This window comes from Cloeon dipterum, chromosome 3 (assembly GCF_949628265.1).
Source record: "Cloeon dipterum chromosome 3, ieCloDipt1.1, whole genome shotgun sequence".
NCBI classification, from domain to species: Eukaryota; Metazoa; Arthropoda; class Insecta; order Ephemeroptera; family Baetidae; genus Cloeon; species Cloeon dipterum.
The window spans coordinates 27,148,346-27,173,240 of record NC_088788.1 but is presented as its reverse complement, the minus strand read 5'-3'; the positions used below and the strand labels follow the sequence as shown (position 1 = coordinate 27,173,240).

Here is a 24,895-nt window from a genome sequence, read left to right as displayed (position 1 = left end):
GCGGCAGCAAGCGAGCGTTCGAGCAAGCCCGGCCTAGCACTGGCAGGCAACACTGGCAACAACACTCAGCACTCACCAGTCAGGCGCGGACCGCGAGCAAGCGTGCATCTGGAGCGAGCACTGCTGCTGTTAACGCGCGCCGCCTGCACAATCTCACTGCATCATTTATCTCGGTTCGGTTTGATGAGTAAAACGCCGTAGTGAACGCAGGCTCGGACGATGAGCGAGATGCAGACGCGGGGCACTGTCCTCCTCGAGGAAACCTTCTATATTTTCAACAAGAAGAAGACCGTCTACAGAGTCAAACTCACCGAGAAAGGACTCAGGTTGGTCTTTAAAATAAACACTGCTTTTGAGGAAATTTGTTAATTCAATTTTGGGGTTTCAGCCTGCAGAAGGAGAGCAATGGTAACTCCAAGAGCGAGACCATCCAGCTGGACGACATTGTCGGCTGCCGGTGCATGCGTCGCAAGAGACGCAAGTCAGAGTCGTGTGTGTGCCGTCCGATGACGCCCGGACGCAAGAGCGGATTGTCCGTCGTTGAGGAAAACTCGACCGAACAAGACGAGAACGACTCGAGTGTGTACCTCTACATCTACTCCTACCTGCTGAAGAAAGGCAGAGGCGTCAAGTCGTCGACGCTCAAGAGAGACAAGATGACCATCACTTTGAGGTTCAGGTCGTTCGACCACCTCGAGGATAACATGCGAGAGGCCCAAAGATGGCGAGTGGCCATCAAATACTTGGTCAGAAACAAGCCGGTGCCACCGGCTGTGCTCATGCCGAGAGACCATCTAGACCAAGACTACATGGCAGGTAGGACCTTTACCTTTTGTCTAAAAAAATTTCGCTCCAGGCTTTAAGCACTTAATTGTCTTAAACATTTAAAAATTTCACTATCTCCACGACGTTCATTAAAAATAAAACTTGGTGAAAACAATTATGGTGTTTCTCAAATTACACCACGACTTGAATTCTTCAAAAACTAATCATCAAAGAGCTCTAATCTCTGCAGAAATATTTATTTACAAGCTTTGGAACGGTAGTAAATTTTCAAACATTAAACAAATTTTGCTATCAAGTTGGCTGTCAAAAACAGGAAACAGTCCAGCTGTGTGTGCTCCAAACAAAATGATTTCCGAAGGCCTAGCTGACGCATACACGCCACTTGGGAAAAGAGCCATAACAGTGGAGGCCCCTTATCATGATTTCGCTATCAGGTGCCTACTCACTCATGACCATAATACGCAGCCGCGCCAAATTATTTGAGACTGTAAATGTTAAAGCCCCGAGTGCTAAAGACGTAAAATTACCTAAGAAATTCAATGAGCTTTTATAGTGAAGACGCTTGTTTTTCTCCTGACTTAAAGAGGCTTGAAGTAAGTTGCTTCATCATTTATTTTGTCAAGGCCCAGTGGCATTAAAATCTGTTAATACTATATAGGTTTATTCTTGCTTAAGTTAACTCTATTAAAAAGGATAGTTAAAAGAAATTATGTAGCAAGAATGTTTCCAATTAAAAAGAGATTGGGTTAGACTAATTATTGAAGTTATCGAGTTTTTACACTTTACTTCACATAACTTCAATTAAAAATTTAAAAAATACTAAAATTTGAATGCAAATTTATGGTCGGTTCAATGTTTAGTGTTTTTGATATTGAGAAATTTTTAATTCTTTAAATTTAACAAAAACGACTTCATCCTTAAATTATTATTGTCCATATCGAAATATCCTCCCTATGTCACAAGAAAAAAATCGCTCAAAATAATCGACAAATATACCAAGGAGTCTATAGAAATAAAATGCTTTTCAAAAAATATAAACAAATAACACAACTCTTGTGTATACTTCCTATAAATTTTAGCTAATAATCTGCTGAAACAACAAAGAATCAATGAAAATCAAACAAAAATAAAATGGGCTTATTAGGCCCCTATGTAAATTGGAAATACATATAGGTTCAGCTAAATACCAGTTGCATAAATACTGTTTATTATTTATTTTATCAAAACTTTCTGAAAATCAACAATGAAACACTAACAATAATATTAAATGATGCCCTCCACAAGCACTGACCAAATAACCGCTGATCTCGTTAGAGTTGTTTACCTGACCGCAAGTGAAATAGCCTACTTCCTTCGAAAACAATGTCGCTTGACTCATATACTGTGGCTCTGGCTCTTCATGTCAATGGAACAAACAAATAAATGAATTGAAGACTAATAGAGAATAGAGACAAGAAGCAGCAATCAACACGTATGCCGCGTTGAGGGTAGGGAAGCAGATGAGCATCAGTCGACTCTCAGTCAGTCTTTGTCCATTGCCATCGCAAGGTCACTCCAATAATAAAATTTAATCTGTCAGCTAAACTGGTAGAGGAGAGATGCGAGCGACAGATAGACCAGCGCAATCTGTATTTGCCGCTGGTTGTTGGACACAAAATATATGTACTAGAGCAGCAGCATGTAGGGCAAAAGCCTCAACAGAGGCTTTGATCGCGCGCGCGAAACGGGGTTGTGGCTTTAATTGGATGATGCTGGTGGTGAATAATGCAGCTGCAGATAATTTTTCGCCGCCGGTTTCACCTCCAACACAACTGATATGCTTTTTGATCAGTCAATGTCTCCATTACCGGAACTGGATTTTCATTGTGCAATTTCCTGCTAACTGATGGTAAATCAAGTTGGAGTTAGTTTAACTGGGGTCTATAAATTTCGATATATTTAATTCTTTGATAAAAGATACTATTAAGAACAACAAGTAAATTCCACTTACTTTCATCCATTCTATTTATGCCGCATTCAATGTTGTCACATTCTTGATTCACATTAATTAGGCCCACTAAACCAATCCTTCATCTGATTGTTCCATTGCTCATTGTTATTTTTACAAAAAAGCTGCTTCTCCTTTTTGTAATTTGTAACCTTGTTGAAACCGTAGTAGATAATAAGTAATTATGATGCCCTGATTTTTTCAGCTGATATTCATTTTTATCATTTTGTTTTAAATTTATGCGAGTCAAGTAGGCCTAATTCATCAGAAAACGGTTAGGGGTGTCCTTAAAATCAATTTCAATCCTTGAAATTAGTAAAGTGAAAGAATAGCATAATCCATAATTGTATCTAACACCTATAGAAAGCGAGATTTCCCAGTCACGGAGCTCTATTTATAAAACAACATTAGTCTGGAAAGGTAAACACAGCTATAAAAGTTGTCTTCTAGCATTTTCGCTAAAGTAGTGCGAACTCTTTGGCGCAAGTCAATGCTCAGAAGAACGGTCGAAATGAAGCAAGAGCACGCACGGTAGAAGAAAACCTGTATGCACTGAGTCGTTGACGTTGGTTTGGTCGAATGAGTCACTTCCAATTCAATTCTAATTGCTCCAGTTGCACTGTTCAAAGAGCAGGCGCTCTGGTACTAGCATATAGCATTCCACACATAATAAGCACTGTGCATTTCGCTCCAGGTAAAACACAAAATAAAATAGCTCGCAGCGTGAATGTAAAGTGCCCTTGGCGCAATGGCATACCCACTACTCGCCGTAATGAAACTCTGCAGCATCCGAGCGAGTGAAATTCTGCATGTTCACTTTCGCTCTGTGCGATACGTATGCTTGAGAGCATTTTTATTGATCTCCGCTATAGAACGCGCCACCGATGATTTCATCAAATAAATCATAATTGGAAATACGAGTGGGCAAGGAATACAATTAATTGGTACAAATTTCCTTTTTCTTCGGCACTGAGAGGTAAGGTAATCATATCGAACTCTCAAGCAATCGACAGTAAACGTACATCTCACGGCAAATATATTTCACAAACCTGTTCAGGCAAGTAAATTCATAGGTGAGTCATGAAAAGACAACTACGCGTAGTAGAATAATTTCTGCCTTTCTGAAAACTGCTCAGCTCGTTAGCTTCAAGACGAAATAATGCCTATCTGCAGCCAAACTGCCATCCGGGAGCTCGGCAAACTTTCCTTGCGACGGTGACAGCGTCTGCTCGTCTTTTCCATTCCACTCCACTTGTCTAGCAGAATTCTGCCGAATAGCCCTAGAGACAAGTTAATTCTTTCTGCCGAGAGAGCTCCGGAGCAAAAAGTTCGGACCCGCCATCGCGTTTCCTTTTGTATCATCTCGAATCATCGAAATGTGCAAGGACGAAAGTAGAGATCTTAATCTGCAGGATTCGTTTGTCTGCAGGATGCGAGCCAAATACTTTTTTTATGCTGTATTGTGCAGATATACGATATCTTTGAATTATGTGGACATGACTCGTAGGGAAGAACCCCAGACAACCGTCACTTGGCTTAAATTGCGATGATGCTGAACTTTTTTGGTTATTTCCTTACGTCAAATTCGTGCGGACTGCAGCACTATTTGCGAGTAATGCCGTTTTCGCTGTAGTTGGCTAAACTTGCGATTATCGCTGAAGTCATGCTGGTTCATGTTTCATTTTCCTCACCATTATCTTCTATACAACAGCTTTAGCCCGCAGGTACAAATCTAGTAATAACTGCCATCTGACACTTGGCACTTCAAGACATTTTCCTTTTTCAATTTAATTGCTATATATGGAGAGTATGTATACTTAATACCGCTTAATACATCATTATTTTATGATTTGTTATTTCACAGAGGACCTCCACCGATAGTAAGCAATGCAAATGTCTATTCACTTTGTGCCATATCATCCAGCAACCTCTGCAAATTCGCACCAGACAGAAAACGAGTGGAGGTGGAGATTGACCTAAAGATGTTGTGGCCAAATCTCACAAATTCTGTGAGGATACGGCTTCGAAATTTTGCAAGGCGTACACTGAAGTTTGGACTTAAAATATTTACAAGCTGGATGAATGGTGCGCATATTAAGAAGCTGAAGAGTACGATAACCTCACTGGGTTCGTCCGCTATTATTTCCAGGCGGTACGCTCTCATAAGGCTTCCTATATACGCTTAGAACAAAAAGGGTCTCCTGCATTTTTTGTCTTTATAGAGGGCTAAAGTTTGTATATGTCTCATATAAACATAGGTATCTCTATATTATTCGGTCCCTCGCTTGCATGGAAACATGGGAATTCCAATCCAATAGTAATGAAAATTTCCTCTTAGAGTTTTGTGAGATAACCGAAATAATAATGTTAAGTACTTTCTATATTTTCAAGCTTGACTACTTTTATAAAATTACGAAGACGTTCTAAAAGTGATAATATAGCGGATCTAACAGTATCGATCTGCAATGAACTGCAGTTGCCAACTTGAGGCTCGTGTTGTATGTGTACCTAGAGTGCTGCCTACAAGTTTGTTGCGCATAACACTTTACGACGTCACTTGGGACCATAAATTCATATACACTAGCTTCCGAAACTCGTCAAACCACTGCTGGACAAAGTATGATTTTGTTTTATTTGAATAGCTCATGGAACTCATCATGAACTATCTGCGCGCGGCAAACTTGTATGCTAATGCAGTGCCAATAATTTAAATGATCTCTGAACTATCACAAAATGTTGCTGATTTATTTAAACGTGGCTTTCTTCTTTGCTTTTCCAAGGCCATGAGGTGTGTGCTTTTGCATCAATTTAAAATTTGGTAAAATAAACCTAAAATCTTTGAATATTGCGGAATTCAGTCCCTATAGTAACTTTCGCAACTGCTTATTTTTCTGATCTTAAAAATTGATATTGTAGAAAAGTGTCAGTTAGTTTCATACTTTGAAAAAACCATTTCCTGGAAGTGTGGGTATGTACGTTAAATAAATTTGTTTGGTTCAATACCTCAGTCTTTAAGCTCGGTGTTGAAATAGAAATAGAACAAATTTAAATGTCAAAATTCGACGCATTAATGCTCATATCAATATTTGCAAGGTAAAAGTGTTGAGTTTTTCATGAGAGTCATTTCAATATCAAAAAGCTGTATCTTTCGGTCTGCTGATGTTGTATTAGCATTGGCAGGCCCTCAGCGCAGGTGCTAATTTCTAACCGTGCCGTGTGCATAATTTGTTTACAACGCACGCAGACAACAATACAAGTTGCGCATGAGCAAAAATTAATTGTACAGATGCTAATAACTTTATGCTCTGTGCGCTTACTTCCTTGAAATACCGTTATTCTGTTATTGTGTGCTTGAGTAAGACTCATTTTCCCTTTTGAGCCTGTGGCTGTTGAAAATGCTGTGCGTGAATCGATCGGTCGTTTGTCTTGCTAATATCAAGTGTGTGTTTATTTGTCCGGGCGGCGAGTGGCGCAACGTATACACACACTGACCAACTAACTAGGTGAGCCACCTCGCATAATTGCCTTTTATCCAATGCAAGTATTTACATACTCAGTGAGAGTCTTAAGTAAGTTGAGAAGCGCGCGCGTAATGAATTCTGGAGGTTTAAATTTATAAATCAACTCACAGCAGAACCTGAGAGTTCCCTTGACTTGCAATGAATGCTTTTGCGAAACTTGATCAACTTAGTATGTTGAATTAAGTTTTTCATAAAAGCTTCGAGTAAAAATCCACCCAGGGCTAATTTTCTACGACATTAGGTTATGGTATTTTTATAAATTTAGACAATACATATAACTGTTAAAAACACAAAAGAAGAATCAGGAAATAGTTTTTCATCTTACACTCCACTGCTAATTTTATCGGGCACATAGAGTGGGAAACTGAAATCCATAAATTTTTATACAAAAAAGTTGATAAAAATTATCAAGCACAAACTTCCTGAACAGTTTTCGTTCGTTATTCAACTATTGATATATCTCTAAAAATTGATATCAGGTAGAAACTCCTTTAACATGTTGAGAAAAATAGTTAAACACAAAGATGAATAAGATGATCAACTGAGACGCAAAATTATTCTATAGTTCTGTACATAAATTAAACGGTCACCCACCGTTCAAATTTCAAGGTCCACAAAGTGCACTGGCTGGCCATTAACCAAATTACCCAGCCTACGTTTTTTCTGTATGGTCCGGCTTCATGACGGTGCTCTTGATGTGATGGTTCCCTGACTTCCATTCCTATATAAGCATGTTTATTTGGTCGAGCGCTGCCACCACTTTACCTTTCATCAACCTTGGCCTGGAAAAAGCCGCTGACCGGGCAGCTGTTTAGCAGTTCAAGTGTGGTTTATGATCGGTAGCCAAACTGGTATTGCCCAAGTTCCACCAATATTTCGATCGCATAAACGTAAAACGCACGAGGCGTGCTGAAATACATACATACCTTCTGGGTACTTGAAAGGCGGAAAGATAATACCACGAGTCGAGTGTATCTGCTGCTTACTATATAGGGCACACGCTGTGGCATTTTTTTGCCGTTTAAACATTTGTTTATCGAGTCAAAACAATGACGCGTATTCTCACACTCTTGGTGTCGTTGGCTTTCTTATCTTTTTGGTTGCACAAGTGGGAGCTTACTTATTTCATAACCGCCTAATCCTTTTATAACAAACTAAGTGCACTGCCAAAATATTTTAAAAATGTCCTAGAATCTCTCCTCTGCCAGAACAGTTTTTGTGCTCACTGCTCAGTGTTTTAATGACTTTTCCGACATTTCAATTATATTATGTACGTCGTGGGCCACTCCTATAAAACTCCGTCATCTACATTTGAATATAAAGACTGCACCCTTCTCAAATGTCGGTTCGCGAGACAGCTCGTGAATGATGCGAGTGCTGGTACATTTGCTTCTACTTTAAGCATCTCGACTTCATCTTTTAATGGTGGACCTTCTTCCTGCAAAATAAACACATGCGGTCCCATACCAAAAGCGGCTAGACATGTCTGCTGGTGGATCGGAAATTCGAACTCAAAAGTTGCTTCACCTACGTCTGCTGCGCAAATTTCATTAATTTCGTGCTCGCTGGATTGCAGCGTGGGAAGCATCAACGCATGAAATGGGCTTGTCCGATGAAACAAAAGCCTTTTACTCGCTGCAACTGGCACATCAGGTGAGGTTTTACAGCGTGCCATGGTCTCTTTGGAGAAACTTTATGACACGCAGGGTTTATTGACTGCAGCACTAAATTAGCCAATACCATAACTAGGCTAGACGCTAGACCGTTGTTTATTGGTTCAAAGATCAAGAGCTTAATAGACGATTGACGCAGAGGTTTTCACAATGGGGATATTAAATTCCTTCATAGAGTACTTATTTAATTAGACAAATTGTTTGTGTGTCAGTATTTTCTTCCCGACAGCTGATTTTTTTTCAATATTTCATTACATCGTATTAGGGTTCAAGCTAATCAAAAGTTGGCAGATGCACTGCTCGTTGTTTTTGATATGGGTGTTTTGTTTTTAATTAAGATAAGGAAATGAAATTTCAAACCTCATTCTTGTTGATGGAAACATCAGTAGCAAGGTCGATTTGATTGATGATAACTACACGAAACTTTCAGAGTTGGGTTCACTGGTGTGATTGGAAATTATCGAACCATAAATTAAAACGCAGATAGTTGTTGCAATGATTAATTAATTCTATTACGTGATGTGATGATCCTGTTTAGGCCCTGGCAATCTTGCTTCGTAGTTAAATAACCCAGAGCTTTTTATAATCTTCTCCTAATCTTGTTATACGTTATAAAAATACGTAGCAAGTCCAAATATTCTTATTGCTTACCTTTTTTAATTTCTCACAAATTAGGATCCGGCGTCTCATAAATTCTTTTAGTGTAACAATGCAATGGAAGCTGCGTTAGCATCCTGGTAGCGTCGAAGTATGGTAGTTAGAGTAAAACGTATTCTGTTATTTTTATTGAAAACGTGCATTTAAATTAGGCGCATGATTAAATTTTCTCGTCAGGAATTTTTACTTTATTAAATCTCTTAACTCCATACTCTGACGCGATAGTTTATAATTGCACTTTGAATCAAAAGGGGAAAGTATTTCAAATGGTAAAATATTTCCCTCGCATCCTTATAATGTCAAGGAAAACAAACTTATGAAAAATATCATTGGTCGCGTCATATCTTTCTGCTGTATCAAAGGACAAAACTGAACGTCCCTTTGCATTTTCCATTTGCTCAGATTATACACTGCTGAGGCTTGGCTTTTGTCCCACCCTCTCCTTTGCATATTTGTGTCATCAAAGAAGAGGTAATTTAAACAGTGTCTTTTATTCTTTTCTCTCTTTTATTTTTGCCCTGGTGTCAAGTTGGTGAACGGCCGATGAAAGATGCGCGTGCGAATATAATTGTTTTATTGACGGCCAGCTTGCGTGGATAGCGACCATTACACTGGCACGATGGACCTACCCTCCTGCCGATCGCAGTCCTGGGAAACCCGACTGACTCGGACTGCATGCAAATCGCCGATTTAACAACTCGGCACGAGGGTAACGCAATGCGAAATGATTGCTGCCCCACCCATTTGGCTCTTGGACGACCAAACCTATTTTAATGGTGGCGGCAGACCCTCGTGACAGGCCCGGCCTGGAACTTGGATTCACCAGGTACGCTATTTTTCATTAGAAAAACCTGTGGATGAGTTGTAAATTCTGAATCTTGTCATGCATTCGAGGTTGAAAATTGCAACTTATTTTAAAAATGAATTTTATGAATACCGTTCTATTTTATAAAATTGTTACAAATCATTTGGCTGATTTTTATATTATTTCACAAATTTGGAACCTTAATAATGGAGTATTTTAAACATCCAAGTATTTTATCCAAGTTTGGCATTTAAAAAGCTTAACTAAAAATTTTCCAAAATTATGTTATACGTCATTGGCATGCAAAATTCGTGATATTTTATGTAAGTGTCGTATTTCTATGATCGTTTTTCGATATTTTCGTTTATGGGTTGAAAGATAGGCAGTATGAAATGAAAAATCAAATTCATATTTATGATTTTCAAAGAATCTTTAATTGGAGAGCAGGCCATGGTTTTTCTTGTTTCGTGTACATATGTAGTACCATTTTTCGGATGTTTTAGTCCACTTCCAGCAATCTAGATGATTTAAAGCTTCTTACACGAAAACTCGCTCAACTTTTTTGAGCTCTAATCGTCCCTATGGTCCCTAAAACTTTCCTTTAACCCTAAAAATATTCTAGATGTTTTCCATAAAGAAGCTCTCTTACATGCAAAATGAAAGGATTGGAAAACAAAATTATCCTTCGCATGGCGACACCCTTGAGGAAAGCAAAGAAGTGTGTGTGTGTTTGCGCACTGAATGAAGTCGTCGAGACTCTTGATTCATCTCTTGAAAAATAAAGGCGGCCGACAAAAGGCGAACGTGGGCTCTGCCCGCAATCGGCGTGAAAACGGCGAGACGTGCAAATGCAAGTGAGTCCCTACGCCCGCCTGGCTGCCACTTCCATCCATATCTTCGTGGGCACGTACTTACGTATGTAGTAGAGACTGCGAGGAGTACTGCAGGTGCCCCTTCCGTGGGATCGATACTCGCCGACTCGCAGATTTGAACCGACGTAGCACGGCCCGGCCGTGGGGATGCTGCTCTCGGGATGCGCGCGCGAATTTTCCGCCAAAGGCAGCAAGCCCGACCCTCTCGGCCCGCCGGGGTAAACACTTTTAATTTGCACGCTCTCCAGCTCATTTCTTCCGCCTCAAAAGCTGTGTTCCGATTTTGTTTTGGCATGCCTCAAATCCTGAAGGCTGCTGTTTTGAATTCATTCCGTGTTTATAAATATGTTATGAGTGCTGGTCCTCTCTTGAAATCGACTCTTTCTCGCTGGTGAATAAATTATTATTATTTCCCTTGCTTCTCACTCTCGGGAAGGTTGTTTGGAGGGGAAATAATATAACAAACGCGGTTCTGCTTCGCCGCAATCTGTTGGCCAATAATTGCAAGTTCTAATTTCCCTCTGGAATGCCAAGGATTGTATATTTTCTTATCAACTTGCCTCTACTCGTTTTCTATAATAGAAATCAAACCTCTATAAAAAATTGAACCGTGCAATCGCAGTTTTCTGTTTTCAAGGCATTTTGCACTTCCATGAAACTCCCTTGAAATATAATTTATTTTGGAGTTCCCAAATATGTACTTCATTTGTTAATCGTACCTCAAATTTAAATATTTTAATCAAAATCTTGAATTAAATTAACTTTGACCCAATTTGACACCCTCAAATATATATCCATGCATAAAATCGGCTGACTAAAAATTATTATAAAAATGGTCCATTGCTTCAAAAGCAACTTTACTACTACCGTCTTTACCTGAAAAATGTTAACCCCAAACCTGTGGCATAGTCAAAGAATATGACAAGTTTCATCAAACCGGAATGTGATAAATAATGCCAATGTAATAAATAATAAACGCCGTGAAAATTATTACTTTCGTTTCCATACACATTCCCCCGCACCGTAGTCGATATTTTTTCTTTCGAGGCCCCACGGAAAATTCATTAGGCCAATGGACAGGCGAGAGCCATTGGCTTTGATAGTGTGCATTTCACCGATATACGGCTGAGCTGCAAAATTAGGGGCGCGCCCTGCGGGACTTTGGTTCGGTGCAGGGGTGTGAGCTCACACGTAACTTATATGTATGTGCAACTGTTGTATTAATTAACTCACCCGCGCAGCTGTGGTCACTGGCTGCTCGTTCCCCAACCAACTCGATTTGGGGGCTCGCAACGCATTAGCAATGACGATTTTTAATTGCACGGGCAGCAGCAGACACGACCTAAATTGACTCGCTGCAGTGATCGATGCAGGCACACAATGGCCTCCGTACGCGCGTTGTGTGTTGCATTTTCTATTCCATTGTATATACACGCCGTACATAGAGAGCGGGATTACTACACGCGCTTAACGACCGCAACCAATTCGTGAGGATAGTATCAGACTGAATGATATAACTTGCACGTGTGCCGTGTGCGCTGGTTTTGTACAACTGCTTTAATTGCTGTATTACAAAAACACAAATGTGAAAGAAACGTGTGGTAGATATTGGATAACCCTTTACAACTATAGGAAAGCATTCTATTCTAATTATTCTAAATGCATATAGGGAGAAACATCTTGTAATGGGGGATCAGTGACAAAATGGAACAAGAAGTCATGTATTTTTCACACAATATGTTGAATATAAATTATTTCCAACATTTTTTTAGTAAATTAGAAACGCTCATTTGGATACTATATCGGTATGTGTTTCATTTCAATTTAATTTATTCTCCAATAACAAGTCAAAAATACATTCGTTTACCGCGTAAGAATATTTAAGCTAGCATTTGAAATTAAATGCAGCTTCCTTGCTGTTTATTTTACTGTATTTCTACAGAAATGTCCTACGTAACTAGTATCGGCTCCTAGCTGCAGCCCTAATTGGAACATGAGTTACAATTATAGTTTATTAACAAATTCCATACATCAATTATCATCAGCATGTATTATATAGAGACCAATTAATCTATTGAAATTTGTTAGCAAACTCATATTAAAACTCATGTTCCATTCTAGCTCATGAATTATGGCTGCATCCTGCAACCAACAGCTGAAACTAGTTCAGCAGGACATTTCTGTAGAAATTCGAAAAAATGAAAACGCTCGCTGCACACTTATCAGTTAAAAGTTGGAATAAATGGTTTTTCCCGGAAAACCCCCCTTCCATAAAACGGTTTATTATAGAACCCTATATAAAATGAAATTTTATCCATGAAAATATGAATTGTTTAGAATTTTGATAATTGGCCTTAAAAAATTATTTGTGCTGAAATTCATAATTAATTAATAGCACAGAAAGACATTTTATCGATATGTCAACTAATTTCGCGAACTGACACCGAGGAAGCTGCATTTGATTTCTGCTGACAAATTATGACAACCTCGCGTGCTTCTGCCTTCATTGGCGTCTATCAACAATATTTAAGCTGTTGACATTTTTGTGTCAATGTGTTCGCAGTTACACAACTATACATAGTTGAAGGGGAAAATCTCTTGTTGAATGTAGGCAAATAATGTTTTTCTTCCTCTGTATTTCATGAATATACGTCGATTTTTACACCACTTCAAAATGGCTAGGGAGAAGGACCAAGAATATGCACTGACATTGAGAGTGAGCAACAGAATCAACATATCTATAGTTGCCCCGTTTCCCAGGGAGAATATTTCATGCCGCCAGTCATCGTTTGGCTAGGCCAACGCTTGGAAAGCGCCAACAACCGCAATATAAGCGGCAGACGAGGCAAAATAAAATTATCCACCCGCACAGGCGGTCGGCCGGCTGAAAAGCTGCCAAGAGCGTAGAATGCCAGCAACCCTGACATTTTTCTCGCCTTCCTCCCGTCGCCTGCATTGTGGTTATCATGGAAGAAAATAGACAATTCACTCAGCGGCTCTTCATCTATTTTGTCCGAGCAGATATCAGTCTAATTAGCGGTTCCACTCACTGTCAAGTTGCTGCGGCGCGGAATCGATGCAAATGACGCGCCGCCGCCGCCCAATCAGCTCCATTTCGGAGGGTGCGCTTTCGCGACCGGTCCTGCCAATAAATGTGGGAAAGCTTGAACTACAAGTACTAATCAGTTTGATGCATTCTGATAGAGCTCATGCGTTAGAGCGGAAATGATTGGTTATAGTTTTCATGTCTTTGGTCCTTTTAAATTGTTAGAGTTACAGGTTGGGGGAAATTAACTTAATTTAACTGGAAACATCATTAATATGATGGTCAGTTAATTACTATTACGGTTAACGGAACAAATTAGGATAATTCTCGCAGTAATGTGCTTTTGGGGGAAAAATGATTAAAAGTTTAATTGAAATACAACCAAGTAAAATTCTGACTTTGTCCTCGCCTTGATCGAAATTTTTATAATATCCTCTTCATGTTTCAGCTAACACAGCTGTCATAACTGAAATCGTCATTTCCCTCAAGTGTTTTGTCTAAATTCTGTTAAAAAGGTCAAAAGTCCGCCGAGAGGACAGTTCTCACTCACTTATTTATGTGCCAGGGCGAGATTGCACGCGTTTTTGCTTCACTTTGGTCGTAGCCACAGTGCGTGGGTGACACAGATTTCGCCGCATTGTCTGTCTGCTCGCGCTTGGAATGCTGGATCGATGACCATGAGCATTGTTTGACTTGTCGGCTTTGAATGCCAAGCAATCCAAACGAGATTTTGGGCAAACACAGCAGATGAAAGGACGGCTGATCTAAACGAAAAGCCCTGACGACGAAGCTCGAAAGCTAAAAAATTAGGAATGATTCGATTCTATTTTTCCCAACTTGTAAATTTATATTTTATCGATAGTTCCTTTACATTCAGTTGTTTTGTTTTGGCAAGGAGTTTTTGCATCCATATAGGATATAAACACGCACCGTAAACAAATGAGAGCAAATAGGTGGGCTTGCTAATTATCTTTATCCATAACGATGACCTTTAACAGACTGGAAGAAATTAATCTCAACATCTAGCTAGCGACCTTGCTAATGATCGTGGGTGCTAATGACTTTGTCAGTACCTCCTGTGAGAATCGTTGCGTAACCCTTTATCATCAATTTATCTCTTTGCCTGATAAAGAGTCAAAGTGGGATGCAAAATCTTTCATTTCAAAGGGTGCAATAGTACTTAAGCAAAATCAATAACTTCCACGGCTATTCCTTAAATATGAATGTTCATATTTTGGGTCCAAAATTTTCATTTCTAGTTTCTTATTATTTAATCAAGACTTTGTTATAATAAAACAATACATGCAAATAAGGATGATAAAAATATTGCCATCCCGTTGACGCACCAAAAATGTGTCGGCACAATTTTGGAGCCAAACGCACTCAGCAATAACTCAGAGCAGACTTTCCAATAATAATTACCCTGCATGAGTTAAGTTATTTTTTAACAGTGAATAGAATTACATACAAACATCGCGAGTCATGTGGCGATGCGAATGCCCTTTAATAGAGCGTGACTATTAAAAAACAAACTGACGGATTTCCCTTGTGCTTTTGTGTTGCAGAAATTCCAAACAGTGGCGAAGACCGTCGTTTGCTTGTGTTCGTGAACCCAAAAAGCGGTTCTGGCAAGGCCAAGGAAATGTTCGAGCGGCGCGTGGTGCCGCTGCTGATTGACGCCGAACTGCCCTACGACCTGCACCTGACGTCGGGCCCTAACGACGCCCGCCGCTTCGTCCGACAGAGACATGACCTCACGTCCACCTACTCAGACATTGTCATCGTTTCTGGCGACGGACTCATGTTTGAAGTGAGTAATTGAGAGGAAATACTAAAGACGAAATCGGAACGATACATTCACAAATGCTGGATAGATTTCAATGGGGTGAATCGTTGAAATGGAGATGAGGTAGAATACCAAACGCGGATATACTTTATTTGCGTGTTTCTAGAAAAAAGGCTGCGCAGACTTGCATAGATATGACCCTGAAACCAGCTTGTGAATATGCGAATAATAATTATGATCGATTGAGGGGGAGGGTAATTTTGACCTCTGGCCTCTAGCTCCTCAAACTGTTACCCAATGGACAGTTCCATCTTCATCAGACCCTGTAAAGGAGACTCGTTGGTGTTTTCTTTAAAATAATGGCATTTTAGCGACTGGATGATGACTTTGAATAAGATAGATAGCAACCCCTGCTCTCAAAGAGACCCCTTTGTTTTTTCAACAAGGCGAGGGAGTCTTATCATTCTAAATATTCGCTCGTTATACTCAAGTAGATATTATCTCTTCACAGCGTGTGGCGCAAATATGGTTGGGAAATAAGGATCAGAGAGGCTAAAAAAATTATTTAAAATTAAATTACTCTCCCTTTTGATTGAAGCGTTTAGATTGCTCGTTCGTTTTAAAGAGCTTCCCGGCAATACATTACAATTTAACCTGCACAAAATCAAGATTTTAGTTTAAATTATACCCGGTCTTCTCAACCAATCAAAATACTAAACCTTAGGGCGTCAATCGTGTTGCAAAGCGATCAAAGCTATTTAAATTATGCAATATGTAACTGCGAGTGAGATTAATATCTGAATTTTCCAATATCATAAACGCTGATTAGTTTTAAACGTTAAAGATTAGTAATAACATGATTGAACTACATGTTATCCTTAATAAGAATAGTGTTGCAGAAAATTATTGAATTCCATCGGTTGCCCTCGTTAGTGACTTCATCTCTCTTGGTTATGAAACTAAAATCTCCGCCTCTCAAGGTTTTAGCAGCTGTTGATTTTAATATTTTAATGCGCTTGTTTGTCACTTTAAATTTTGTGCCATGTTGCTGCACGTTACTTGAAACCGTTCAAGTTATGTTAGCATGATGTCATGCTGGTGGCGTCAGAATTTCACATTCAACTCACGCTGAGCGCAGTGTAATTGAATGCTGTGCGTGTATTCTAGGATAGACAGTTCGCTCGTTTCGTTGATGCTAAACTCTCTTAAGATCAGTCGTCTTTTATCTAGAAACGTGCTCAATTTGAGACATTCAGTAGACGTTTCCAATTCTTGCGACGTGACCTTGCTCAGAGTTTTCACTTTCCTACAATGAATCCGACTCTCATGTGATTTTGTTTATGCAATCCAAACGACACTGTGCAGCTGGGATCTAATACAACAGAACTGCAGAATGAAATTGAAGAAATAAAAATTTACCAGAATATTTTTAAAAATAAAGTCTTGCTCTCGAAACAAAAGTCTTTAAATTTAGAACGCGCGCGGTCCTAATATTATAGATTTGTGTTTATGAAATGAACACAAGTGGCATGTTGGATTGATACTTAATTATTGAAAACACTTAGACGTAGTTAATGCGCATCAGTCTTTATCTCCACAGGTTGCTTAATTGCAGTGCGCGTACAGGGCTTGCATTGAAAGCAGAGCTGTTTGAAATAGTTTACAATTAGACAGCATGGTGTATTAAGACACCCGCCACAAAGTTATGACGAGAGGCGTAACAAAGAGCCTTGTTTAGAGCTGCACGAGCGCCTAATATGTACATGGTAAAATGATCTTGTTTGTGCCATATAAACAAAAAGCCACATCACACGCAAATGCGAAGAGCATTTTCAAACAATTTCCTCGTCACCGACGAATCTCGACCCTGACTCGCTGTCAAGGCTGTCTATTGTGAGTTATTTTGTTAGGATATAAATCACCTGCCGGGCCCTCTCGATCTTGAAATTTTTATGCAATAAGAACTGCTTGCCGCCGCACGCCTAAGGCGCAATTTTTCTTTGCTGGTGGGAGTTTCGCACACTCCTTGTATCCAATGCTCTTTTGCAGAAAGGTTTGCAACAACGGTCAATGTCGAGTGAATCACTTCCACTTCCATCTCGCAAATCCAAAGCAATGTCAATGACGAGATATTTTTTACATGTTAGGTGCAGCTCATATAGGAATGTACAAATTAATCCTTAACTATTTTGTGATGGATAAGAGCGTTTGTTTACGTGGAGTAAATTGATTTCAATAACTTAATTTATTGGCTTCGTGTTTGATATTTAACTTCGATATACTTGATTTGCAATTGCGTTCATGGCATTTTCTGATTTACTCTGTGTCGATGCAAATCTGCTCTTCCTTCAGTTAGTGAATAGATAAAAGCGCATTAGGACTAAAAACACGATCACATCTTCCTAAGCTAAATGTTATTCCATTATTGCATTTATTTCCTCCTTGCCGTTTTGGCTCTTACAGCTGTGAGCGACATAAAAGTCAGCAAAAATAAAAATAAATGCAACAACTAGCTGACAAGTTGATGGATTTCCCCGGCAACTAGAATTAATTCGGACTCTTGACGTCAGCTGCAACGTACATCTTTGTTGTTGTGGTCACGGTATGTAATTCCCCAGGCTCTTCGCAATCGTTCCTTTTTACAATCAATCTTTGATTCTCTGTGGTTTTAATTTATCTCTCTGACCAAGTGGATTGCATTTCGTATGGAGCACTAGTATTTTACATATTCCGTATTTTGCTACTGCAAATCAATGGAGTAAAAATTTATCAAAATGATAACTACTGGCTCCAAAAGAGCAAGCAGCTGTGGAGTGGGAGGAGGCTTACCGGGCTAAATTTAGCGGCTCTAATGTGACGCAGCGCGTATTAATTAAAAGCATTGTGCCGCATCGATTTGCAAGCGATATTCATGCAGCGCAATTATCGGCCAAGGCCCAGCTGCCAATATAATTATAGCAGAATGTGCCTCTTGTTTTCTACACTGTTCGCGATTTGCCGCTAATGAGAAAATCGATTTCGAGAGCCTAATTTCGGTCAAGTCTTGTGCACTGAGGCAAAAAGTTAACAATGTGTGTAGCACAGTACTCTAGAGTTTGGCTATAAAATGAACATAAAATCGTAATCCTTCCTCGTTCGTACAAAACTTGAGCTTGTTGAATCGAGTCCTGTAATTTATTGCGAGAAATTTATGAATCTGGAAAATGTATCGCTTCCGCAAGTAAGTCTGTGCTAAGTCTGATCAAATTTGATATTTTAATATCTAGAAATTTTTTGGAAGAAGGTTTCGGAGGTTACCTTTGATTTAGACACATATATTAAAGTACAAAAAAATATTATATAATTTGCTGCATGCTGCAATTTTGGCTTTATATCGTGCTGTAACTCACTAAAGTTGAATTGCACGCTTAACGAATAAAGGGCTTGGGCAACTGCTGTGAACATTTCTATTGCGACCCATGCGTATTGCTTAATTGCTACCAATGAAGCCCGACTAACGACCACATCCACAATGCTGCTTGCGAAAAATAAAATATATCCTGCTTCCTTTTGACGCTCTTGTTTGTCAGAAAAGTTGAACCGATTGCCTCACATTAAAAAGCTCGCGTGAAAGCAATATTTTGTTTAGCTCTTCACATCAAACCGCATGTATAAACGAAGACAAACGGAACAAAACAAATTGCACAACAGCTCTCTCTATAGCAGGTGTATTTAGCGAGGCTTTCGATCGGCTCTTTCATTGTGCATGTTGAAACCTATTGAAGTCCAAACTCATTTCCTTTCAACGGACTCTTTTACATTGCAAACCAGGCCTACTGTTGAGGGGTCAAGGGAACTGGCGAGGTGAGGAAAAGTCGTCACTAATGACGAAAAGTGCATTTCTCCGCGGCAAGACTAGCGAGCTGCACACTTGAGCTCGCGTGTCCTTTGGCTCTTTGAGCGCAAGCCGGCACATTAGTGGTCTATTGTGGGCTTCTCTTCAAGAAGGATGTTCGCACACAACAAGCGTGAGACACTCTTGAGAGTCATGGTACACCGCGTGCAATGACAATAATCAACCGCACTTGTATATGAACTTGCTTCGAGTGATTTGTATTTGAGGATTAAACTGATTGCGGTGAGAATAACAAAATTGGAAAATTAAATAATGCCAATTATCTACAAGCTTGCAAGTAAAAAATTATAAAAGTTTCAGGTGCCATTCTTTTTTTGCAAATTTGAATATTAAAAACCCGTGACTTCCTCCATCTTAAAAAACAAGATTTGAGATTCGTGGGTGCGTGTTGCGGCCATTACACAGGATTAACTCGCGAATCGCGTGTCCTACTTGTTAGCCATTGTCCTTTCGCGTGGCCCATTTTTCACACACACACAACAGCAGCACGCCCTTTTCCCGTGCGATAGCAGGACGTGTGCCCGGCTAATTCCTGCGTGGGAGGCGCGAGCGCAAAGGTGAAGGGTTAAAAGTGCAATCAGATCGACACCGTTGTCGCGATTAGCACGCTCTGGCAAAACGAGCCGAGTCCCACAACCTTTTTCTGATACAGCTGCTGAATAAATTTCCAGCAGCACAAAGAGCTGCATTGATTTTCCCGCCCGCTTTCCAGACTCATTTTCATTTGGCGGCCTCGGAAACTGCAAGCAGAGCGATAATAGATAGCCGCATGCCCGAGGCACACTGTCTGATCATGGTTGCTTCAAAGGATTGTCACTCATGGGGCTGAATGCTTTGCAGGTGATCAACGGACTTCTCGAGAGGCCAGATTGGGGAGAAGCTTGTCAACTGGGTCTCGGCATCATCCCCGGCGGCTCTGGAAATGGATTGGCCAAGTCGGTCAGCTTTGCGCAAGGGTTAGTATCAAACTTTGGAACAATTTTGCCTCATTTTTAAAAGTATCTAATGAGCTCACAATAAACTGAAACAAATATTAAAACAAATTTAATAATGCTCTGATCATTTTCTAAATTTATACGTTTTTCAAGTTTTGTTTCAAATTTTAATCCATTATTTGTGATAATAGGAGCCCTCAATTTGAAATTGTGATTTCAGAGAGCCATATAGTCAGAATCCAGTGCTGGTGTCCGCCCTGAACGTGGTCAAAGGCCACAAGGCACCGATGGACTTGATCAGGGTCGAAACCAAGTCCCTTGTAAGTAAAAATTATACTCTTTTTCCTTTTTATATAAAATGTAGTTTGCATGACACTGTGAAATTAAATTTTGACACTTTTTAGGTGCCTGACAGCCCATCTAAGGTACAAACAGACACGACCGAACAAACAAAATAGCTCATTAAGTTAAACAGCAGTGGTAGACTGCTTTAATTTATTTAATTAACTCCTTTTCTTTGCACCGTGGGTTTGCTATTTTCTCGCTGCGGTGATAATGTATAAAGCGTGTTTCCTGCTGCTTTCGTGTGCTTCTTCCTCTCCACAAGTTGCATTTACGGTCGCTCATACTCTCTTTTACAGCCAAAACAGGCATATTTTCACATTCACACGGGAAAATTCACCACTGTTTGTTTGTTTTCCTCATTCCTTGAATCATCTGATACTAAAGATTAGGCAGAAACCTTTTATTTTACAAGCTTTTTGGCGGGATTTTCCCATGACATACTGAAAATGTCGTCTTAGAAAAATGTTGATCAGCTCAATTATAGCAAATGACCCCTTTTTGTCAGAATAGATGTTGTCTGATTAAGTTTTCTCTCTTCTTTATATCTATAATAGAATGTCAAACAATTTAGGGAGTGGCATTAAACACTCTTTAATATCCTCATTGTTCATTATGTCCACAGGGAAAATCACCTTTCGATTTATCCTTACTTAGAATCGTGCCGTTGTGTGCAATTTGTGACTAAATAATGCCCCCTCTCTGCACTCAACCTCAACAGGCTCTAATTTCATCATGCTTATTATTTTTTCATGTTCCCTTTGTTGTAAAACTACCTGTAACACAATATAAGCATAACGTCTTCCAGCTTTTGTCAATCACGTTTTCGCCATTTTTAATTCAGCACTCACATCATAATCCTTGCATCGTCATGCCGAATTACAACACATTTCCTTATGGGTTTTCAGATCCTTTACTCGTTCCTATCAATTGGCTGGGGTTTGATTTCCGATATCGACATCGAGAGCGAAAGACTGAGGTCAATCGGCGGCCAGAGGTTCACGATCTGGAGTCTGGCTAGGCTTGTTGGTGAGTTTTTAGCGGCGGTCCACTCCTTAGTCCTCTGGGGAACCCACAAATATGGCCATAAAGGCCGGGGAAATCACATTTTTTTGGCAAATGTATCCATTTGAAGGGATTTTTTCGCTCGTTTCGCCCTTTGGCAGTTGCTTGTGCCGATTGACCCGTTAGAGGAAAGTAAAATAGCTGCTGGCTTCTTTCCAGCGAGCCATACAAACACCATATAACACAGATTTTTATGTGCTCCGGTTGGTTCGCGATGATATTTGTATGTAATTGTTTACGCTTATAGCAGACAATTTTTATGCCAGGCGGCCCTTTCTTTCGAATCTCGGTTTTACTGCTCCTTGACATTTTCCACCGCCAACTGAGGTCATACCCTCTGTTTTTCACTCCTCGGGCGGATGAGCGCTTTGTTTCTCTCCACCCGCTTTTGCAAACCGAGCTCTCAAGCTGTTGTGTCTGCGAGACACACACTCTAAAGTTTTATTTGCATAAGCAACGCGCGCAGAACAAACTTCCCGCAATATTTTCAACTCCTCATTCTGTTGAGTTCCTTCTGGAATGTTTTTAAATTATTAAAGTTCCATGTTCTCTGCAGGACTACGCACATATCGAGGCCGTCTGTCGTACTGCATAGCGCCAGGCTACAGGTCAGCTGGCAATGGACCACTGCTCCGGCGCAGCACCAGTGAAACTGAAGCCATCAATAACCTGAGCAATGGGCAGAACAACGGCTTCAATGGCAACCTCCGTAGCCAAAGCTGCCACGAGGACCTGAGCGCACCGCTGTCGCTCCCCTCCGACAGGTAAATTTCCCGCTCAAGCTGCTTTGCTTTTAATTCCAGGTTTTGGCAAAAAGACTGTCCAGTGGTTCTCCCGAAAATTTCCGGAAATAACCGTGTCCTTTGAACTATTGAATTTAATACGATTAATATTAAGATATCCCCAAGGAAACTGCTAATCAAAATACAAAGAAAATTGGCGAATTTTGTCCTCATCGGTTTTCAAAAAGAAATGTAATTCTTTCACTTAATCGTTCTTAGGCGTATAACTATCAACAAATGCAAGCTACATTTTCTAACAGTTAACTTTTGTTTTAATTTTTACCTAGTTAAAGAATAATACTTTTTTATTTTCAATATTTCACATTATCAATTACTTTTGTTTTTCCAGATATACATTTTTTCCAACAATATAATTTTTTTAAATTTATTTAATTTAACTGAAATCTTTGATAATTTTTGTTTGATTCTAGTTCACAAACGTTTTTAATAAATTTTTAATGGTCAATAAATGAAAAAATAACTTCATTGACTAACTTTAAAACAAAAATCCATCCCTGACAATGAGCTCTTTAACAAATTTCAAAATTTTAATAATATGCTAAGAACACGTGGAAATTTTCAGAAAACTCCCCATTGTCTGGAAAACCCCAGTTGGACAAAACTGCATATATCCCTGTTAACCTTAATTCGATTATTTCAGGTCGCCTGCGCCAAGGATGCGCCTGAATTCAACAGCTTCCTCGATTTCTGAGGAATTTTCTGTACTCGAGTATGAGATTGATGGTGAGGTTCTGGGCGAGACCGCTGGTCCGGAGAACATCAATCCGAATGGCAGCAGACTGCGACTGGACAGCTTCTACTCGGCCAAGTCGAGAAGCAGCGCCTTCTACTCGGTGGCGGCTAGCTCATATCACTCGCTTACCTTACCAGATGACGATCAGTCGCCAGACGCAGTTTGCATGTATGGTCCAGCCTCCAGACTGCCAGCCCTCACACAGCCAGTGCCCTCCAGCTGGACTGTCATTGATGGTGAGTTTTTAATTTATTGAATTTTGTGTAATTTTCTAAGGTGGTAGTAGTTTGTCTCTCTTTTTGAGACTCGACCAAATAAATAAAAATACGGATGGCTTCGAAGTGCTTTAACGCTTTGTACTCATCAAAAATTGTCTAAATTTAGGTGAAAATTTATGATGATTTGTTTTCAGGTGATTTTGTAATGGTCCACGCTAATTATCAATCCCATATCGGAAGCGACTGCTACATTGCACCCGACGCCAGGCCAGACGACGGTGTTATCTGGTTAGCGGTCATAAGGGCTGGAGCCACTAGAAGCCAGTTGCTGCAGGTAACGCTTCTCATTTTTAAACCATATTATCCCTATATTTTTTTAAACCTACTTACAATTAAAAATTATATGCATATCACCCCATTTAGTCCTTATTTGTGACAATTCGGGCGCTTTATTGAGATAGACGATTTGTCCTAACATGTGTCAACTAATTTTTAAGCTTTTCCCTTTTAGAAATTGAAACACTATTTAATGGTGTTTCTATTTAGTTAAACAAGGAGAAAAATGACTCACTATTACTTCGGCATAATATATATTTTTAATTAAAAAAGTTTAAGTCGATACTTTCACGTTTAAAATTTACTCGTTTTTCAGTTCCTCCTTGGGGTCTCTTCCGGCTCGCATATCCATATGCCCATCGTGCAAATGATTCCTGTGACTGCATTCCGTCTTGAGCCTGAGAGTGTCAAAAGCACAGGCCACATCACTGTTGATGGAGAACTTGTAGATTACGGGCCCATCCAGGCAGAGGTGATGCCAGGCATGGCCCGCGTACTCACCAGATAGGCATTATTTTTTCTGTATTGAGAGAGTTGCAATCTTTTCTGTTCCAGCATTATTTTGCTCAAAATCCTGCCAAAATTAAAACTAGAGAGCATGGTGCGTGTATTATAACATACATATACTTATTGCACCTTAATGTGGTTCTTATCTGGTGCTAACGATGCTGATATCATGTACTTGTGTGTGGTGAATTTTATCAAGCACATACTGTTTTGTCTTTTTGTGTTACTGTTTTGGAAATGATATTTTTGAGAAGAGTCATTCCTTCGTATTGTCAGTCAATTTGATAACAGTTGTTGTTATTAGTCCCCCATCTGCCAAAAATTTGCATTCCACTCTATGATTAGAGTTTGTAGGAACATTGCAGTATGTTGTAAAATATAGAATGACGTACAAGTTCTAGCAACAACACTGCTACAGACCCAGTGCACCATTGGAAGCTAGAGTGGTAGTTTGCAAACATTCCAAGTCATATTTAGAATTTTGATTGCCTCATAGAATTGCTAGCACTTCAGAGTGAGAACAATATGCAGATTTTAAAACGCTGTCATCTTCCATGCTGTGAAATTAACTTATGATTCCTCTTCAGCAAATGCTTTATCAAAAGATGTTAAGCATTTTATAACCAAATTAATGGAAGAATGTGTATTACAGCAAATTTTAAACCTTCTCCTGTTGTGTTTTCTAGAGTTGCTTGCTTTGTTAAAGTTTTTTGGTTGCTACAAATTTGATTCTACTAATAAAAACATGAGCAAAATTAACACATGTTTTCTTTTTTTAACACCTTGTTAGAAAATCAAAATTTCTCATGCCCCGCTATGGAATAATTGAACAATATTTTTAAACAGCTCCAAGTGTTAATGTTTGTAGTCTTCTATATCTACTTCGGCGCGTTTAATTATTCTTAGTATTTCAAAGAGAATAGAAGAG

General features: G+C 39.6%; 1 protein-coding gene across 2 annotated transcripts; it reads left to right on the top strand.

Moving 5' to 3' along the window:
- The first annotated feature begins 62 nt into the window (after positions 1-62).
- LOC135940792 (sphingosine kinase 2-like) lies at positions 63-24,726 on the top strand. 2 transcript variants are annotated; one of them, XM_065485847.1, is made up of 11 exons: positions 63-326; positions 389-816; positions 14,913-15,157; positions 19,869-19,984; positions 20,184-20,283; positions 20,368-20,388; positions 21,214-21,334; positions 21,927-22,134; positions 22,814-23,142; positions 23,319-23,458; positions 23,777-24,726. In XM_065485847.1, the coding sequence occupies exons 1-11, from the start codon at positions 220-222 to the stop codon at positions 23,966-23,968; spliced, it is 2,007 nt and encodes a 668-aa protein (XP_065341919.1). In that variant the 5' UTR covers positions 63-219; the 3' UTR covers positions 23,969-24,726. The 2 variants fall into 2 exon arrangements, with proteins under 2 accessions (XP_065341919.1, XP_065341920.1); XM_065485848.1 differs by lacking the exon at positions 20,368-20,388.
- The last annotated feature ends 169 nt before the right edge of the window (positions 24,727-24,895 follow it).

What these genes read in the sequence shown, in the direction of transcription:
- LOC135940792 (XM_065485847.1), top strand. Translation starts at nt 220, where the DNA reads ATGAGCGAGATGCAGACGCGGGGCACTGTCCTCCTCGAGGAAACCTTC. An exon ending in AGACCAAGACTACATGGCAG is followed by an intron (nt 817 to 14,912) that starts GTAGGACCTTTA and finishes TTTGTGTTGCAG; the next exon opens with AAATTCCAAACAGTGGCGAA. An exon ending in GAGTCTGGCTAGGCTTGTTG is followed by an intron (nt 21,335 to 21,926) that starts GTGAGTTTTTAG and finishes TGTTCTCTGCAG; the next exon opens with GACTACGCACATATCGAGGC.